Here is a 20,809-nt window from a genome sequence, read left to right on the forward strand (position 1 = left end):
ACCTTTGTGCTAACTAAAATATTTTATATGCTTTTAAAAGTGGCAATCAAGGAACAGGTGTCTCTGGTGTATATAAGCTGCTTGTCTTCTGCGTAATTTGTAAAGATTATCAAGGGAATATAAACTACTGATTTTGTTCCTTCTAGACTGTCTAGCAACTTTTACTTTTAAGTTTTACTCAAATCTAGTCTATCAAATTCTATCAAAATAATATTTCACAGATTCCCCTTTAACGGTATAAGCAAATCTTTCAAAATAATGTATCCCTACTCGCTTTCACTTATAAAAGAACTAGAGGCCGCCCGCGACTTCGTCCGCATGGAAACCCTATCAATCCCGCGGGAACTCTGGGATAAAAAGTAGCCTATGTGTTATTCTGGGTCTTCAGCTACCTACATACCAAATTTCATGGTAATCGGTTCAGTAGTTTTTGCGTGAAAGAGTAACAAACATCCATACATCCATACAAACTTTCGCCTTTATAATAGTAGTAGGATACAGATTTTTTAATTATAATAATAAAAAAAAGAATATGATCACTCTATCTCTCTCCCATGGATGTCGTAAAAGACAACTGAGGGATAGGCTTACAAACTTGTGATTCTTTTTTTAGGAGATGGGCTAGCAACCTACAACTATTTGAATCTAAATTCTATCAATAAGCCAAATAGCTGAACGTGGCCATTCGTGGGGTTGACTCTGCCTACCCCACAAGGGATATAGACGTGATTATATGTATGTAATGTATTTATCATGAAAAAATCATGTTATATTATCGGTCAATAAATTCACTCAATCATTCACCCAAGACATATGTACATTCTATTAGATCCTGCGCACATTATTACAGATGTGTGTATGTATGTATTATATTGCATATCTCAGGAACAGGATCTGAATCATTATACGATGGCTATGGTCATTAAAGCGAGTAATTTTTCATTAGTGTCCTTCTTTTGCCCTGCACTAATAAAGGAACTTAAGTTTTTGTATTGACTTTTTGTTCTTATTGACACGGGCGCTATCTTTGTACATAAGTTGCTTAACTAATTAGACATACATACATACATCACGTCACATCTATATCCCGTACGGAGTAGACAGAGCCAACAGTCTTGAAAAGACTGAAAGGCCACGATCAGCTGTTTGGCTTTTTGATAGAATTAAGATTCAAATAGTGACAGGTTGCTAGCCCATCACCTAAAAGAAGGATGCCAGGTTTATAAACCAATCCCTTAGTTGCCTTTTACGACATCCGAGGGGAAGAGATGGAGGTGGTCCTATTCTTTTTTCTATTGGTGCCGGGAACCACACGGCACACGGCACGAATTAGACGTCGCTCTGAAATGTGTGTGAATCGAACGATAAAACGAGCGTTTGCGCGTAAGTTTTAAAATAACATCGTTTTGTGTATATCTCATGTTTTTGTTTTAATTTTTTGCTATTATTTACGCAGGCGCCATCTTTGTAGTTCGAAGTTATTAAATGTCGCGCAAAAAATTGGTGACTCACATATGCGTTTTCGCATTGCTTTTTTGGACGACATTATATGTCCCTTAGTCGCCTTTTACGACACCCATTCGAAAAAGGCCACGATCGGCTTTCACTTATTCTTCAGAATATTAATTAAATAAGGTGTAATTTGAAGAAGAGTCCTGCCTCACTGAAATGAGATTTTAAATTAAATTAGAATATTGTATCAATTACTAAGTCATTATGCATGAACATTAATCATCGAAAATCATTAGCACCTATGCTGTGTGTTTTTTTTTTCAAAACCTTTTGCAATATACGAGTATATATTATAGTCTCTAAGGTTATGTTTGGTGACGATTATAGGAGCTTTTGTTGAGTTGAGTTTGAGCTTTGTTCCCGTGGAAATATCCAAATATTAGCTGTTACCCGCGACTTCGTTCGTCGTAAAAGAAAAATCAGACCCTCTGTATTGCGCCTTGGACGAGTGATTTTTAGCTTTACACATGTGAGAAAACCGCATTCAAATGGGGGCAATAGTTTCCGCGTGAGGCGAATACAAACATACAGACTTTTGGCTTTGTGTACCCCGCAAGGGTTATAGACGTGACTACATACCTAAATGTATGTGATAACCTAGTTGTAGTTACGCCTAAGGGCTGTGTCTGTCTCTATGCCCAATTTTTTTCGAAATCGGTCTAGTAGTTTTAAGTATATTCTAAATATTCATTGTGTTATCTCTTTACAATTAAGTATATTAGTTTGGATGGATTGGGTTCAGTTTTATGGTCAAATAATAAAATTATTTGTTTTCACAAGTCTAAATAAAATGAGTAATTATAATATGTATAAAAGTGGCATACCTAAGTATAAAAAGCGTAGTAAGTAGCAGTTTGTCTTTGAAGAAAAAACTATAAGGTTAGGTACCTACATAGTTATTTAAAAAAAACTATTACGTTGTTTCTGATTAATTGTATAATTCCATATAAATAAATTAATATTTTCAATTCGATACAATTATTACTTAAAATATAATACGTTACTTAGTTATATTTCAGTATTTATCCCTATATTTTTTATATAATTTAAACATTAATGCCGTTCAGACGTATTTTTTACAATTTTATAACTTCTTTCTTACAATTTTATAACGAAGTGTCGCGAAATTCTAACCCTAATTACATAGAACTGCAATGTAATTTGAGCAAATAACTAAGTAATTTTAATTGCTTTATTACTACTTTATTACCCTTATAATAGGCAAGTTTGTAACACGTATTTATTAGTGTTTCGCCCGTTATATCACTATTTCGTAAAACATACTGCAAATAATAATTACTTTTGAATATAAATTTAATATTTATACTTCGTCAAATAATCAGCAAAATCTTTTATTGTCTTAAAGTAAGTATAATAAGTAACTTATGTAAGAAATGCATAATTTAAAAAAGAAATGGAATGACAATAAAATTATCATCTAAGCCAAATAAGCTAATAGTAATCCTGGTAAGAGGTCCTGGGATCGAATCTCGAACAAATCATGATGAAAAAAAAAATTGAGTACCTACTAACTCATTTAAAAAAAAAATCATTTTTAAGTTATTTTATCACTTGTATTAAATTGATAAAGAAAGTATACTAATACCATAATGCCGAGTGGTCCCGGCACCAACTAAAAAATAAATAAAAGGACGACTCCATCTTTCCCATGGATGTCGTAAAAGGCGACTAAGGGATAGGCTTATAAACTTGGGAGTCTTCTTTTAGGCGTTGGGCTAGCAACCTGTCACTATTTGATCCTCAGTTATATCATTAAGCCAATTTGGCTTTATGATAGAATTGAGATTCAAATAGTGACAGGTTGCTAGCACGATATTTGTTTTTTTATATATATAAATAACTTTATGTTAAAGTTATTTGAACTAGATATTGCAAACAAACAACTCTTTATTTGCATGGTTTGTATAAGAATAATAGTAGATGTGCGATAAACGATTTTACATAAGTCTTAATTTAAAGGCGCCATATCGTGATTTCGCATAAATTTATTGAAGCCTAACACAATTTATGCACATAATATTTTGTAAGTGGCAATGAAACTTGCGAAGTGTATTGTGACCTACTAGACTTTTGGCTGCGACTTTGCTCCCGTGGAATTTTGGAAAAATGGACTGTTATCAGTTTTTAAGTCCATCCAATACCATTTGTGTACGTTGATCAGAAAAAAATATATTCCTGGAAATAATTCTTACTGTTTAATATATTACTATATAATTTGAAACACTATAAATTATGTCTAGGGTGTTATCTACATCATCTTCGCGTACTTTCTTATAATATTGATTCTATATCAAACTCTTTATGGCACTGCTGACATGAGAAGAATTCGTAACATTCGTTAGTCATGTTCAGGAGATTTAGAAGAATAGATACGCACAAACACGCGATGTCAACATATTAATTAGTTGCGTAACATGTGGGTCAGTAGATCCTCATAATTTAAACCAATTAGTGAAGTTTACGAACTGTGTCGTGTGGTTCCCGACACTTTAATGTAACCGTAAGAGGTTAAGGTAATAAGCACATTTAGGTATCTAGAAAAGCTTTTACCATAATCCAATATGGGTATTAGGTTCTCCTACAAATGAACCAGAATCATTTCCTTCAGGAATTAATGAGAATTTCTTCATTTGTTTTATCGAGTTTGATCATAGTATTATACTTTTATTAAATTTGATTGGTGTAATTAAAAAAAACAGCACACGGGTGGAGCCTTTGGCGTACTGTAGTTTCTTCATAAAAATAAACAGAGAAATTAGTGCGAGATATACATTCAGTCAGAAAAGTATCGGGAATGGATTATTTATTTATGGTTCCAAATTCAAATTTTTGTTTTTTTTGTTGTTGTTAGATTGGCACAACTGTTTTCCATTTTGGCGCGGAGTTTGAGTTGCATCTGTTGTTTACATTAAATACAGTGCTATTTTTAGTTATATCATATCTAGTGTGTATTGCTAATTTCATAATGGATAAAAACATCGAACAAAGAGTTTGTCTTAAATTTTGCATTGCCAATGGAATATCGTGTTCGGAGTCACTGAAAATGTTACAGAAGGCTTACGGTGAATCGACTTTATCAAAAACTCGTGCTTATGAGTGGTACAAAGCGTTCAAAAGCGGTCGAGATGTGATGGAAGATTTGCCTCGCTCTGGTAGGCCATCAACGTCTGCAACTGAAGTTAACATCGCAAAAGTGAAGGAAATAGTGACTGAAAATCCTCATTCAACTTTGAGAGAGATAGCCACCGAACTTTCTGTATCTCACAAGTCGATCCGTACCATTTTAACTAATAATTTGGGTATGAAACATGTTGCCGCTCGGCTAGTCCCAAAAGACCTGAATTTTTTTCAAAAACTCAATCGCATGAGAGTCGCTGAGGACATGCTAGAACGAGTCAATTCCGACCCAACATTCATGAAACGCATTGTTACTGGTGACGAGACGTGGGTTTACGAGTTTGACATGCAAACTAGTCAACAAGCTTCGGAGTGGCGCCTTCCAACTGAACCGAAACCGAAAAAACCACGCCAAAGTCGTTCAAAAGTCAAAGTCATGTTGACTGTTTTCTTTGACTATCGCGGTGTTGTGCACTCGGAATTCTTGCCGGAAGGTCAAACGGTAAATAAGGAATATTATTTGAGTGTTATGCGGCGTTTAAGAGAGCAAATCCGACGAAAAAGGCCAGATTTGTGGAAAGAAAATTCTTGGATTTTGCACCATGATAATGCACCTTCGCACAAGGCCATCATTGTGAACGAATTTTTAACCAAACACTCAACAAATACCATCGAGCAACCACCATATTCACCAGATATGGCTCCAGCCGACTTTTTTCTTTTTCCTAAACTCAAATTACCACTTCGTGGCACCCGTTTTCAATCGGTAGAAGACATAAAAGAGAATTCGCGGCGAGAACTGACCTCAATTCCGGAAACAGCGTTTAAAAAATGTTTTGATGATTGGATTATTCGTTGGCGTAAGTGTATCGTTTCTAAAGGAGCATATTTTGAAGGTGATAAAATAAATTTGGATGAATAACAAACAGTTTGTGTATTATTGATCTTTTCCTGCTACTTTCTTGACAGAGTAGTAAGTACACGTATTAAATAAGTCAATAAACGCGAATTTGTATGTAATTGTGCCGTGTGGTTCCCGGCACCAATACAAAAAAGAATAGGACCACTCCATCTCTTTCCCACGGATGACGTAAAAGGCGACTAAGGGATAGGCTTACAAACTTGGGATTCTTGTTAGGCGATGGGCTAGCAACCTGTCACTATTTGAATCTCAATTCTATCATTAAGCAAAATAGCTGAACGTGGCCATTCAGTCTTTTCAAGACTATTGGCTCTGTCTACCCCGCAAGGGATATAGACGTGACCATATGTATGTATGTTGTATGTAATTCAATCAGTCGCCTAGCAAAACTCTCACCAACCTCACAATTCCATATTCTTAAAGTTGGTTTACCTAAAGAAAGTGATCGGATCACTTCATTAGCCAGACGATTATCTCGCCATTGTTCGTGAAATCTGACGTGTATGCTATCATCCGCATACAATTTGCAACATTCGATGTTCCCAACGATAGGGGTAATTGGGAGACGGGTTCTAGGGCGTTGAGTTCACACTTGGCGGTTAAACGTAGCGGCTGAAACGCTGCGATTGAATCGCTATAGTTGAAACGCATTTCATCCTGATAAACGGCACATAATTCGCTTTTTGAACGGCCTCTGTGGCGCAGCGGTAGTACGCTTGTCTGTGACACCGGAGGTCCCGGGTTCGAATCCCGGCCAGGGCATGATGAGAAAAGAACTTTTTCTGATTGACCTGGGTCTTGGATGTTTATCTATATAAGTATTTATTATAAAATATAGTATCGTTGAGTTAGTATCTCGTAACACAAGTCTCGAACTTACTTCGAGGCTAACTCAATCAGTGTAATTTGTCCCGTATATATTTATTTATTTATTATTTGAAGCCAATTTTTTTCATTATATTAAACTGTTTATTAAAGTACTTCTTTTGAATTAAAAATACATACCATCTACATAAAAAAAATCACGCCTTTCTCCCAGACGGGTAGGCAGAGACTACATCTTGCCACGATCTCTGCATATTTCTTTCGAATTATGTTTAATTATATTTTGTGTTATGCATTTTTTTTAAAGACAAGCCAAAGTCGAACATTTGTTGCCATAGATACGTTTAATGTCTCCTTGAATTCAGCTACAACAGTTCAATGTGAACTCAAATAAGCAAGCAAAGGTTAGCACCTTATCTCGTATTATGTTAGTACCACGTACGGTATCTAAGGTAAAGAAAGTATACAAACACAATATGAGGAATCTAGCAAAAATAGAAAAAAAACCTAGAAAATCGTTACTGTCCTTATTATAATACATTTATGATTTTAGTTGTTGAACAGATCTTAACGTGCCTACTTGAATGCCCAGAATTGATTAACATGCATAATAATTCTAACATATATGCCGTGTGGTTCCCGGAACCATTAGAAACAAGAATAGGACCTCTCCGTCTCATTCCCATGGATGTCGTAAAAGGCGATTAAGGAATAGGCTTTTAAACTTGGTATTCTTCTTTTAGACGACAGGTCAGCAACATGTCGCTATTTGAGTCTCAATTCTATCATCTGCCAAACAGCTGAACGTGGCCTACCAGTCTTTTTAAAACTGTTGGCTCTGTCGACCCCGCAAGGAATATAGACGTGATTATATGTATGTACAATATAAGTATTTTTGGCAAAACATCCGAACACACTCTTATCTGTCGCTACGTGAGCGGCTGAGCGCTCAGCCAGCTAGCGGTATCTCAAGAAATAGAAACGAGAATAATTCGCATTCAGCAAAATCCTTCATATTTGCATTTATTTTTGTAAGATTAAACTTTATTAAATGTGTTTAACTGTTTTATGAGTTAAATACATGACTAAAAATAAAAACCGGCACCAATAAAAAAAGACCATTCAGTCTCACTCCCATGGATGTCGTAAAAGGCTTCTTCTTTTAGGCAATGGGCTAGCAAGTTGTCATTATTTGAATCTCAATTCTATCACTAAGCCGAATAGCTGAACGTAGCCTAACAGTCTGCTTAAGACTGTTGACTCTGTGATTATACGTAAATATACATAACTCAGAAAAGGGATATTGTGTAACGGATGCTCGTATGGTGAGGAGTAAGATAATGTTGAAGCCTGCATACTCAGAAATCCTTATGGGTAACTAGAATCTGGTATAACTTAGGATGCAAGGTTTCAGGGATCAGCCCCTATAGCATGCCACGCGTCACTTCGTTATTATCGCCCGAAAAACTATAGCTGTCCCGTTTCACGTCATAATAAAAAAACGAAATAGAGATAGTTACTCACGCGATTAAAAAAACGTCGCGTGCCATTTTACGGGGCAGATGGGAATTGCTTCGTATAAAAATCTGACTTATCTGCACCAAGTCTATGACTGACTGACCCGTAGTAACTAACTTTAATATTAGACATAATTCACAAAAAACAACATTATTGAAAAAAAAACCCTATATGGATGAATAAACTTAGGAAAAAAGTTAAAATTGTCAGGAGCAATATAGATGTTTCAATTTAAAATAAAAGGATTAAGAATTCTTAAGTAAATAACCAAACGTATCATAATAAACAAAACACATTATAAATGTTACAAGCCCATTCATTACACTATATTAAACAAAAAGTCATGTTCCGACTATAAATCGACTATCATTACTAGAAATCGTAAACCAATCAACTTAAATAAATACAGTCGATTAAACCTACTAAAATTATACTTGAGCGGGAATCGAATAAATCAGAATTACTTTCATGTCTAATTAAAAGAGGCAACACGCCAACCGATTTGTTGAATTCAGAATATTATTCATAAAAATTCAAAATATTAATGTAATGTGTAATAGCCAAAAATGATAGTTGTCAAACATGCAACCGTAAATGATAATATTATACACGCTATGTTGTTACTTGTTTTTTTTTTCATCAAAAATTTTTATTTTTATATAACATTGAGCTAAAAATAAATCTTCAACAATTATTTAGTACCATTAAATACTATTAAAATAATTGTATTGAAAATCAAATTCCTTCACATTTCATACAAGGATTCTTCCTTTCTTAAAACATATAAAATCCGTATTACATATTAATATTTTAAGTTGTGTTTCGATTTAAATTTGCGTAAAATAAAAAATAGACCCGTTGTTTAACGCAAAATTTTTTGAAGTTTATTTTTAATATATTCATGATAGTGGTCTTAACTGTCTTTGGATCGTTAAGATGGAATTTAACTGTTCCATAGATACGTTTATATCCAATGCTTCCATACAAATCGTCATATTATCAGCATCGAGTAGCCATTGATATATGGGATTATGCTAATAGCGTTAAATGTATTAGCAAGCTTAACTAACAAGTGATTACTACTACACATAAACTATAACAATAAAGGAAATAAACCAAAAAATAATGGTAAACCTTGTTTTTTTATCATTTATTATATTTCTTTAATAGGTTTCTTTTATTTGTCGGTTTTATATCTTTTGAATAATATTCTCTTATTTTGTGTTTTTTTTAATGTATTGATAATTAATTTCGTTATTTTTATTTTATTTATTTATTTTATATCAATGTTAAAATCAAACTATTGTCGACTAAAACAAAATCTCAAATCCGAAAAATCTCTCCCGCAGGTTGCAAATCATTTTTCAAGAGGTCCGTGAGAAGAAACCTGACATACTCTTGCAGAGGCAATAGGAACTGTCCAATCGACCAGCACCATAGAAACCAGTGCCAATTTTGCAGACTCAGAAAATGTCTAAAAATGGGCATGAGGCGAGAAGGTGAGTTGAGTGACGTAGATACTATGAAATGGGCCAAAATGAAGTCCTTGCATAACGCCAAACTTATTCAAACAATTATAGCAAAACACTAACAATTTTCAGACTTTACTAATACAAAGTTATTGCTAAGGCCAACAGTAATGCCTATATTGAGACATTTGAAACCCGTGTTATTAAAGTTTTCTTTTTGTTCACCGGTACTTTACGCTACTCTGTAAGTACTATGTAATATAAGTTTTAATATTACAGCGCCGACATTACTCAGCAAACGTGCTTAAAATCTTTCGTTATTGCCAGTTTAATTGCTTCTTGGAATTTAAGTGTCGTCAAAGAGGTTCCTTGGGAAATATTACGTTTTGTCGCAGATTTGTACAAATCCGTATCTGTCTATATAAGGAATTTGAAAATATGTGTGCACAAATTGATAAAGTTAATTAATAAATGTTAAAATAACCAAGTCAGGTCTAGAAAACGATCTCTACAATTTCTCGTAAGATCGTTTACAGGTATTTACTTCCTCTTATAAATAAAGTTTATTTCACTCATAAATGTGGCAGCACTGGGCTATAAAAGAACTTGAAACTCTTATCCACGTAATTAGTCTGAAAGAACATTATTTTATACGATTTTATATTTAGAAGATCTGGCTTTTTAATATTTTTAGAGCACCAACAACAAATTGGTGGTAAAATAAATTTACTATATAACAAGGAGTTAGTATTCAATATGTTATAGTTTACAACTGAACGCGCTACCATATAGTAACCAAAGTAAAAATCCTCAAGTATTAATAAGTGTATTACAAAAAGCTCACTTTAAAGATACATTGATTGTCACAAGTGTAATTAGTAGAACCATTAATCTTGCCGAGTCATTAGTCCGACAAGTGCCCAAGGGCACTGGTCTAAGTAACTGTTGAAGATCAAAGTTAATATAAAGTTATAGCCGTAATAGCTTATTATTACGGTGGAATTAATATAGACGGTTATTGTTTTAGAGACAGCGTGATGATTGATGATATTGATGGCTAAGAATTTGATCTGACCTCGCATAGGGATATAGCTTTACATTCAGCCGGCATAGACCTGTTGATTGTTGTTCTTGAAGTTGTCCATGTCAAATAAATCAATTCAATATGTAAAAAAACTGACGTAATATAAGTAACAAGACCAACATAAATTTAACAAACGTATTTTAATACACATTCGATAAGTAATTTACTAGCATCGTCTAAAATAACTTAGAATGTTCGCTATTACCAGTGCTTATTACTGTTCAAGTCAAGGCCATATTGGAAACAAATGAGCCTTGAACGGTTGTCATCTTTATGATGGCACGACAATGTTAAAAGCCTTTAAAGTCTATTGAAAACATAAAGTTTGTGACTACATTTATTAGCAAGCCACATTATGGGGACATTAGAATAAGCACCACACGTAATTTACTGCCTCCCATCAAAAATCCCTGTTGATTTTATTTCTTGAATAGTTAGTTCTATAAACCATAAAAATTGTGTCACTTTAAATTTATGTTTATAATCCATAGTAAAATTTATCAACGAATTTAAATAAGACAATTCTTGTGTAACATCATTTAATATGAAAAAGGTCCGTTTTAGGCGGCGGCATAAATTTTGAGAGACGGTAAAATAAAAAGAGGTGTCAAAATCGCGACAAATGATAAAACAGGTGTTTATTGTATGAGATAACACGCGACCGAGGCGATTTCCTCATATCGTAAAGGAAGCTCACTTGTGCGAGGGCACAAAGGTTGAAGAGTTCATAACGCGGCGGAACTCCCGCTGGGGTCTCTGATTATACCGATGCGACCTCACAGCCCACCTGTCCGTCCGCTTTTTTGTATTTTGTTCACTAATTTAAAGTTTGAGACCTTGTTTCTCTCTTTCTTGTTGCTGAAATAACATCGTACGTTCGTAAATCGCATATTCAGCGGAACAAGTTTATTGTCCACTTATATTGCTTTTTCTTGTTAGGTGTCCATATCAAATTAATATTTTTCAAAATTAACATTGGCTGTTTTATCGTTTTACAACAAACTGATTTTATTATTCAAAATTTTTATATAGAGAATGTCTAATATTTCATGCATTGTCAAAGTAATCGCTCCAAGCGAAACCGGTTCCGGAGTTACACAATCATTTTTGTCTCAAACTTTTTGCTTCACACATCACACCTTTGCAATAGCATCATTAGTATTGTCCATAGCGGTACTTCCGACCAGATAATGCAAAGGGCACACACCGGAAAGGACACGGTAACCCGCTGCTCTCAATTCAACCCTTGAGCACCCCATTAGGTCTCCTCGACCCTGCATCCCTCATATTTTGCCCAACAAACGATTTGTTTGCTGTCAACAAACAAAAGAAAGGTGCAAGAGCTCCAGAATCTGTGTTTTTTATTCGAGATTAACTGTTAATAGAAAAGAAAAAAGTAAGTGTGCCTCTTTGTCGCTTTATAATCGTCTTAGATATCAAACTTGTAGATCTGGTGAGATTAGAGGCGTCGACGCTTCTTTTGTTATATTTTTTCTCTGTATCACATTGTTTTGTGGAGTTGGTAGTTTCTAAAACGTTTTAGCGGTTGAAAGGGTCCATTGAGCTGGGTCAGCTACCACTGAATACCTCTAATTGTGATATGAAACGATCTGTTACAGATATCATTTTAATGTCAAGCTATGGTCACTATGCTTTTGTATGATTGAGAATTGCGTGTAATGCTCGGTCACTATTGTTCTTTTTTTTAAAGTCTGATGTTTGATAAAAACAAATAACATTAATCAATGGATGTTAAACAACAGAACACATAACTATAAATAAAAAATTGCAATCTGTCTAGAATGCATTTGGCGTTCCCGAATTAGGGATGCGCAAACCAAACGAAACAAAACACACATGCCAATTGATTAATTAACCACATTAGTACGACCGGTTTATTTAATAAGTGCATAAAAGTGTAGCTAAACAAAAGCCGTGGGTCTGTCCGTCACTTACTTTGAACAATGGAGTCAGATCTTTTGTTTAGGCGCATCAATCATAAGCGTCATTGTTTGGAATATCTTAATAAGTTTTTGTGCTGTACCGGTCATTTAGAAAGATTTCTGCTATCGCTGCCGATGTTCCCCCTCGGGAACTCGACGCAAATTTTAATGAAATTCAGTGGGAAGCTGACAGCTTTGATTTTTCTGCTGGAAGATTACTTATTGATTTATCAGTATTATTATAACATACCGCATAAATTCACATATATATTGCAAGCTTATGCTGTAGTTAATATCGTTAAGCAAATGTATGTGCCCGGTAATATCGTTAAACTTCATTATCACACAAAATCCAACGTTACCTCAATCTGTCTGAGTCAATAACTGTATTGACTGTAATCCTTGTGCAAATCTGTATAAGTTTTATGCAACGCAAACCATGCACAATGCAATTCCTTTGTATAGCCCACAAGACATGTCAAAATCATCATCCTTTTTCAAAGATTCCCAGGGGCTGCAAATTATAGCAATGTTTGCTTCACTTATTATTTTTAAAAGTAAATGCCCCGTCTACGCCCTCGGTTGACAAAGAAAACGGCGAAAGGATCGACGTCGCATTTTGAGGAGGGTGTCAATTTGCGTCTAGAACCAGGTGTGGTCATTGTTGACCAACTGACCGTAAGCATGGGTTTGTTTGGATTAGACCAGTCCAGTTTGGCAAACATTCATGACTGTCGTGAGAAATGTAACGTTTTTTCGATGGCCCTAGTCTTGTGGTCAATCGAACTGTTTTACTATCCCTCTTCAATGTAGATAGTGGAAGACGATAACGCATTCGATGTTGTCCACTGAGGATTAATTTAATGACTTAATCGTGTCAACGATCTGCCGCCAGAGCTACGAGAATAATCCGAGGCTGCACTGCGTTTGTACTCTGCTGCGTCACAGCCGAAAGATATTATCGTTTCTAGTGAGCATAATAACTGTGACATGTTCGTACGACGCTCCAGGGCCGCGTTTAATGGTCCTCATTCTGGGAAAACTGAGTCTTACTATCCGCGTCCAACATAAAGATATAATCGTGGCCGAGCATGCCGACGCGTTCCCACGACTCCACGCGAAAAACCCCTAATATTATCAGACTGACCCTTGCCGGACATCGGTGAGGCTTGGGCGAAAACATTAATTAAAATAGAAGACAACAAAGACCGGTTCCGATTCTGCATGGTCAAGGTGCAAGAAACCTGCCGATACGGGTTACTGGCGTCGTAAGCTAATTATATTTCCGCACGTTTTGTCAAACATTTGCATGCGAATTGGGGCTCCACTATAATAGAACGTTAATCCGCTTCGGAAAGGTCTTGGGTGCAAGAGCAGGTAATGCTCCAATATGGCCGCCTCTCAATAGTTGTTAGAAACTTGATAGGTTTTCACTATAAACATTAGCTTTACACTGAATAACGGTGGATGCCTTTCATCACGTGAAATTTGATGCTATTTCACATTCAAAAGGCACTTTCGTTAAGTTCATTGTTAATAGAATTTAACAATAGAATTTACTTTGCTAATTTAACAACAGTTTAATTTTTGTTGTGACTTAAAATGTTCTTTAAATCGTTAACCTTCAAATTTTCAAGAGTGTCGATTAACAAAATCCAATTCGAGGCTCGTAAACTCCAAAGCGAAATGGCGTCACAAAAAGGAATCAAAGTGTAAAATCATTTGTGTCGGATTAAAAAAGGAGCTAGCGGACGAGCGTGAGATATACACTACTATCAATCACCTGGTGATTTATATTCTCTCTCCGGGATGATGTATCACCGCTCAAGCAGGACCCGCAGTCGACTGGTAAAAGTATTCGATAATTAACTTTTTAAATTTTGACGGACGCCTTCATCTTCCACTGTATAAAAAATATCGATACCTAAATATGTGAAATCGCCATAACCACCAACAGTTAGCTAGTGACCACTGCGAATCTCCTCTATTATCTCAGCGTTAAGATCTACAATCCTTTAATATTCGTTCAAAACCTGTTGCTTACGAACACTTGCCTTGGTATTTGGAACGTCTTCAATAGATTCATTTCTAATGTCATCAACAAAAGATTATTTTACGGGCTTATTAAAATTTTTGCATAATTTATCTCGGCTGAATGATTCATCGTTATATAAGTGATAGGTACCAAAAATTTATAATCGATTCATATACTAATTTACCATATTATATTTACAGCATTAATACAGAAACTTTTAAATGAATTATTAATAGCGATCAATTTACAAATATTTGAATTAATTTCCGTTTATATGGCGCTTAATGCGAAGAAATATTTTCTTGTATTTGAAAGGTTTGTGGATTTGAAATAACTCATCAAGAGAAATACGACTTGACATTATATAGCACGTCAAAGTATTCACCTACAGGGGGTTACCTCAATGGTGGTTCCACTTGCCGACTCGGGAATCGAAGGTGGACTCCCGCTGGGCAGCCGGCGAGCGTCTAACGAACAATAGAAGTGATTTATCGGCTCGCGCCTCGTAAGCTCACACTCTGATGCTAATTCCTTTACGATGTGTTATGTTATATATTATGAAATATCACCCGATTGGATTTCTGATGCTCTTATACCTCTATATCAAATATTTTATGATAATTAAGGTCTAATCACCTTTTATCTAGTTCATATAAAATGAACGATACGAGTCGTTCATGTGTCAACTCATTTTTTTTTAATCGTAGGGTTTTTTTCTCAAATAAATCAAATAAGTACAAAGTTGGAAAGTCTCTATTCCAAATGAATCATTAATATGTCTCGAATTAAAGTCAATTTTAGTTTTACAAAAAAGGATAAAGTCATGACGCAATTTCTTGTAGTGTACTTAAAACTACTAACAATTTAGATTTATTAAATTCTATAACTTTAACAATGTCCACAAGTTACGGTCTACCTTCTATTTCTCAGTAGTTTTAACAAGTAGTTATCATAATGCACGCTCCAACCTTACATAATTCTCTATCATTCGATAATTCTATTTCAAGTTTCGAATTGGCACTAAAACTATTTATGATAGTAATGCTAGCAGGTGAAATTTTCTCACAGTCGCCGTATAATCTCGGATACGGCGAGTAATGCACGGCTGTATGTATATTGGTTACTACGTTAGTAGTTCCAACAAACCAGTTCTGTGGTCGTGCCCTCTGTAAGACGGTACATACTTACTATAATGTATCTACTACATTCAATATAGTTTCACTTTGCATTTTAACATCGTGCTTTTAATGATCTGTAACTTTCCTATTTTTAACTTGTTTGCTTTATTTGAGTTCAGGTAGTTTTTTTTGTAAATCTGTTTTGTTTTTTAAGGAAATAGTGATGATTATTAGTAGTCAAAGAGATGCTTTAAACATTATTATGTACGTTAAAATTAAACATTATTACATAAACCGTAACATTTGTGAAGACATGATTACGTGTCAGAAAATTTAATGAAATAAGCGCGAAACTCTAAATGACAAAATTCGTAAATATGATAAAGGATATGCTAATTCATCTGACGACTTAATAAAACCAGCCATGCCTTTTAGAATCTTAATTCATTTGGAATAATAAATAATTTCCTAGCCATCACTTGGAATTCATCTAGTGTCCGCATCTATATGTCAGGCTGTCTGTACGTCCATTACACGTGAATCATCCTCGGTATCGTGCTCGGAGAATTTCGTGAGGTCACAGTTTAGTATAGCGGTTTAGGCGCCCTGCGGTCGTTCAGTAGAAAGAGATGGCTCTATACGTACTATGATGCGCTCGAGTAGGAAAAGGTGATGCTTCTCTGTCTAACGCCGACCGTTTCGTGACCCCACAGCTAATCACATATCTGCAAGCGTATTATGATTATCGCAAGCCTTCGTTTCTCGTACATTATTGTGGTCAGTGACTCCTGCAGTGGTACGAGTATGTTCTGCGCCTAATTTCGCTCCAACAGCACGATCTTCATTGAAATCACACGCATCATATATGGGATTTGAATATGGAGTTAAAGACATTAAATTATTTTTCACGGCTGTCATTCTATACGATTTTGAAATTTATAAGCTTTAAAGTTTAAAGATGCATATCAATAGAGCATAGAATTAGAAATGTCATTACCAAAGTCAATACTTAAATTGTCATTTGATATGACTAAGTTATAGTTTTGGATCGAGATACAAATCTCAAGCAGAGTTAATAGGCTGATAATTATAAAACTCAAGGCAGCCTAATGGGGTTGTGGATACGAATGCGTTTTATTCTCGGCACGTGCCTTTATATCACTTTATTATACATATTCTATGGGATTTTTATCTTTACTATAAGTAATTATTTTATCTGGTGTCTTCTTGATGTCTTCCGTGTCCGGTTCTGTTAGTTAATGACTATTTAGATACGCAGCTTACTTGGTGGGCGTATTGTTTACATTTTTTTCAATAGTTTTCCTTTTTCTATCGTATAGGTACTTTTAATAAACCGCTATTAACAATCTATTGGACTATAAGCGCTTTGGAAAGGATAACATAAAGCGAAAAAGATTAGTAGGAGACAAATGAGTCATCTAGTATCAAAGTCCGCTAAAATGCTGTTTCAAAAATTTAAGGAATATATAAAAAACGTTTTTTTTGTATTAAATTTACCACTAAGACAAAAAATACTAGCAGGTTTTGTGGATTCTACTCTGGTAATACCGGAACTAACCTAATTATTTGGAAATGCATGTTATAATTTTAAATATAACGTAAAATATTTTCATTATGGCGTATTTTGCTACGAACAATCAATTTAAAGGGAGTTTGAAACAAACGTCAAGAATTTTAGAGGGATTTGTTGCAAACAGGGACTAGAAATAAAAAGCGTTATGCAATACGGACAAGACAGTAAATGAATAAATTTTGGTTTTAAAAATAAAACAAAATAATTAATAAAATATTAGCAGTTTTGTTACTATCATTGGAAAAAGCAGGTAAAAGCATTAATGTGAATGGATTATGTCAGGTAGTACATACCACGCATTATTCGATTTTATTCCATTGTTTATTATCAGATTAATTTTCAAGAAGCGTGGACCGTCATACGCATCATTATATCATTTATTTTTTTACTAAACAGTATTCAATACTAAGTACGAAGTCGGTAGTTAATTTAACAATCCTTAAACGTTAAATATCAGGTTGATATTAAAATTAAATGTGAATATTAAAACTAAATATAATGAAGGTACTTTGTAAGTACGTGTTGACTGAAAAATTAATGTACCTACAATATGTAACTATACTAATTACTCATTTTGCATAACACCATCAAAGCACTTTGAAAGTAGTTTTACAGTAACTTTTTACCTACAGTTTTCGAGTTTCCTTAGTGCATTTCCATGAAGGAATGTCGCGTAGTTTCTTCCGCGCTTCCTTAGGATTACATTTTTGCACAAATTGAACTAAATTCTCCATGTTTTCTTATTAAAAACAATAAAAAACCGGAGCAACCTTTCACCTGAGATAAAAAAACTGCCATACTGTTTTGAATGACACGTGATCACAATACCGCGCTGTCATTGGCTAATTTCATTTTAGCGGATTCTGAAGTAAACAACACCAATTTTAGCGGGATTTGCAATGAAGGTTAAGTTTTGAGCGCAAATTTCTAAAGGTTTTGCCAGGTTTTAATGAGAAATGATAATGACATCATAAAAAGAATACGTACTGGCGCCATTTTTATCTATTACCTCAATTTTTATGAAAAAGTCTTTTAGCGGACTTTGAAACTAGACGCCTCAAATATTTTAAATCTTATCTAATTTTAAATCTCCAATGTGATCTCAAATCACCTCATAAATTAAATCCTTTGCTAATACTAGCATCATTTGCCCCAAATTATCCAAACTGTGTTATGAATAAGGTATTTTTGATGAAAATTTATCTAGATATATACGTATAATATACGTATATTAGAGATACAAATCCCTTGCAATTTAAATAGAGCCAACAGTCTCAAAAAGTTCGACTTATACGATATCTAGAATGTTTCTATTTGGAGTAAGTAACAAATTTGTTTGTTTTTGTTGTTGATTTACACACCCTACAAATCATTATCAATCTATCAATGAATTTATATAATTTGCGGGCACTGATTCATCAAACGACAATAACAGATGATCGCTTCCATCAAATCTCCCATCTTCCAAAAACTTTCTACACTAAAATTGAGCTATAATCAGTAAGAGACAATATTTCTCACTGTCGTAAAACTTTTCGTTCCTAATGATATCAAAACAAAACCGTTATAGTAACAAAAGGCCGTTGGTATCCCATTTGTCGGTTTGTCTGTCGCGCGACAACGGTCGCGTGCTGGGCTCTTTGAAAAATAGCTGTTATAAATAACAGATTATCGAGACATAACAAGATATCTAACTAAAATAAATAGGCGAACGGTAAATGAAGCTGTGTACGGAACTTATTTAAAACTAAACAGTGATGTATGCGGCTCTGCGTCTTGTGAATCTAAAGGTGCTGTTCCATTTCCAACTACGGATTTAAAATATTTGTTTGTTTCATTATGAACACACTTCAAATTTAGTGTCTTAAGTATACACCGAAGAATATTACCTAGTTGCATACAGATAGATAATAATAGAACAATAATAAATATAGTGAATTAACTTTAATGTATCAAGTATATTAATGTATCAAGAAAAATATGAACACTACAGTAAAAGAAAGGCCAATAATAAGGTATATAGGCGGCTACTGAAAATGTGAAAAATACTATATTTAGTGCGGCTATGGTTAATTTTATAATACGGAGAATGATTTTACTTGAAAAGTAATAGAAGAACAATACATTCCATTGATAACATTGTAAACTAAGTTTTTGAGATCGAATACAGATAATTACAGGGTTATAACAATACCACTTATCTATAGATTTTGTTTTGAATTCTTACTATCTGGTAAACTTAATTGCATCGCAATGTCGATTTAGTTAAAATAACTTGATGATAAATTCTTTAAAGTGATCTTGCTGATATATCTATCGTATACATCATACGAAGCTACGCAATCGTACCTTAATTAAGGTAATAGTTGTACTCTCGCAGATGTCGTTAATGGTTCAATTTATAGGTTGTTATTTATGTTTTGTTGGATCACTTTGTTAGTCATTAGCAGTGAAATCTTAATCTAGTACATCTTCAGTGTTTCTTTGATTTATACCCACTATTATCTCAAAGCGCTCGCTTGATATTCGAAATATCTCATATGTTTCATTGTGGTTTATTTTGTTCTTAATTATCTGAACTTTGGAAGATTGTGCAGCATTTGTAGTATCATAATAGTATGGTTCTATCAACTTATCTTCTTCTTCCCCCTGGATTATTTGAAAACTAGCTATTGCCTGCGACTTCGTTCGCTGTAAAATTCACTAAACTTCATCCCCTCTTTTAGCCCCTATTTCGCAATAAAAAGTAGCCTATGTTCTTCCTCAGGGTCAACTCTATCTCAGTCCAGTAGTTTAGGCGTGAATGCGTCACAAACAGACAAAGGTACTTTTATGTTTACCATTTTAAATTTGAGCGTTCTCATCTTCAACTTTACAATAATTACTATGAATAACAAGAATTATAGGTAAACAATAAACATACTTACTTAGTTGCGATTTACCACTAACAGATTATCTAGTGCACATGCCAACACGTATAAAAATCTTAAAGCATTCCAATAATGCGGTTATGCAGATACTTCCTTGAAAATTGTTGTATTTCTGTCCTCAACTAATAATTATATTTATATAATATATTATATTTCCCTAAGTAGTTTTTAGCCGCGGCTTGGCATGCGTGAATAAAAACTCTTCCGTTACTGGGTAACTGACTAACGAAACTACTTAGTCTTGGGACTTGAAATTTGGCATATAGGTTCCTTATGTGGTCTACTGGTGCACTTTGAGAGGATTTCCCAAAATTCCCACGGGAACGAGAATTATCGGGATGTTTTGTTTACGCGAGCTCGCCGCGAGTTCACACGTAGTTATTTCCTTCCTGTAACTCTGTACCGCTGCAAAAGTAATATATCTTTTTATATGTCAAATTTCAAATCTCTTGTTCCATCGGTTTTGGCTGTGCGTTGATATGTCCGTCAGTCAGACAGTGTTCTCTTATTTACGTCTTCTGTCAATCTTCAAAAAGCTCTTTTTTTTTTAAGTCCACATTTCATTTCCAGTTGCTGAGAAAAACTTTCCTTGTATTGTACGCAAAAAAGAAAATTTTCATCATATTTTAAAAATAGAACATCATATTTTTTGGGTCCAGAAAGAAAGGGCTAGTAGTCTTTATTTTTAGATCTAAATTCGTAACCAAATAAATGGCATAAT

The 20,809-nt window shown here is 34.4% G+C and overlaps 1 protein-coding gene across 1 annotated transcript in view; it reads left to right on the forward strand.

The window, feature by feature from the left end:
* LOC106129552 (COUP transcription factor 2) overlaps window positions 1-20,809 on the forward strand; it is an 82,541-nt gene that overhangs the window by 6,114 nt on the left and 55,618 nt on the right. Inside the window, exon 3 of the mRNA XM_013328150.2 lies at window positions 9,265-9,414. Within this exon, the coding sequence (XP_013183604.1) occupies window positions 9,265-9,414 (150 nt within the window). The remainder of the gene's footprint in view (window positions 1-9,264; window positions 9,415-20,809) is intronic.

This window comes from Amyelois transitella, chromosome 16 (assembly GCF_032362555.1).
Source record: "Amyelois transitella isolate CPQ chromosome 16, ilAmyTran1.1, whole genome shotgun sequence".
Lineage (NCBI taxonomy): Eukaryota > Metazoa > Arthropoda > Insecta > Lepidoptera > Pyralidae > Amyelois > Amyelois transitella.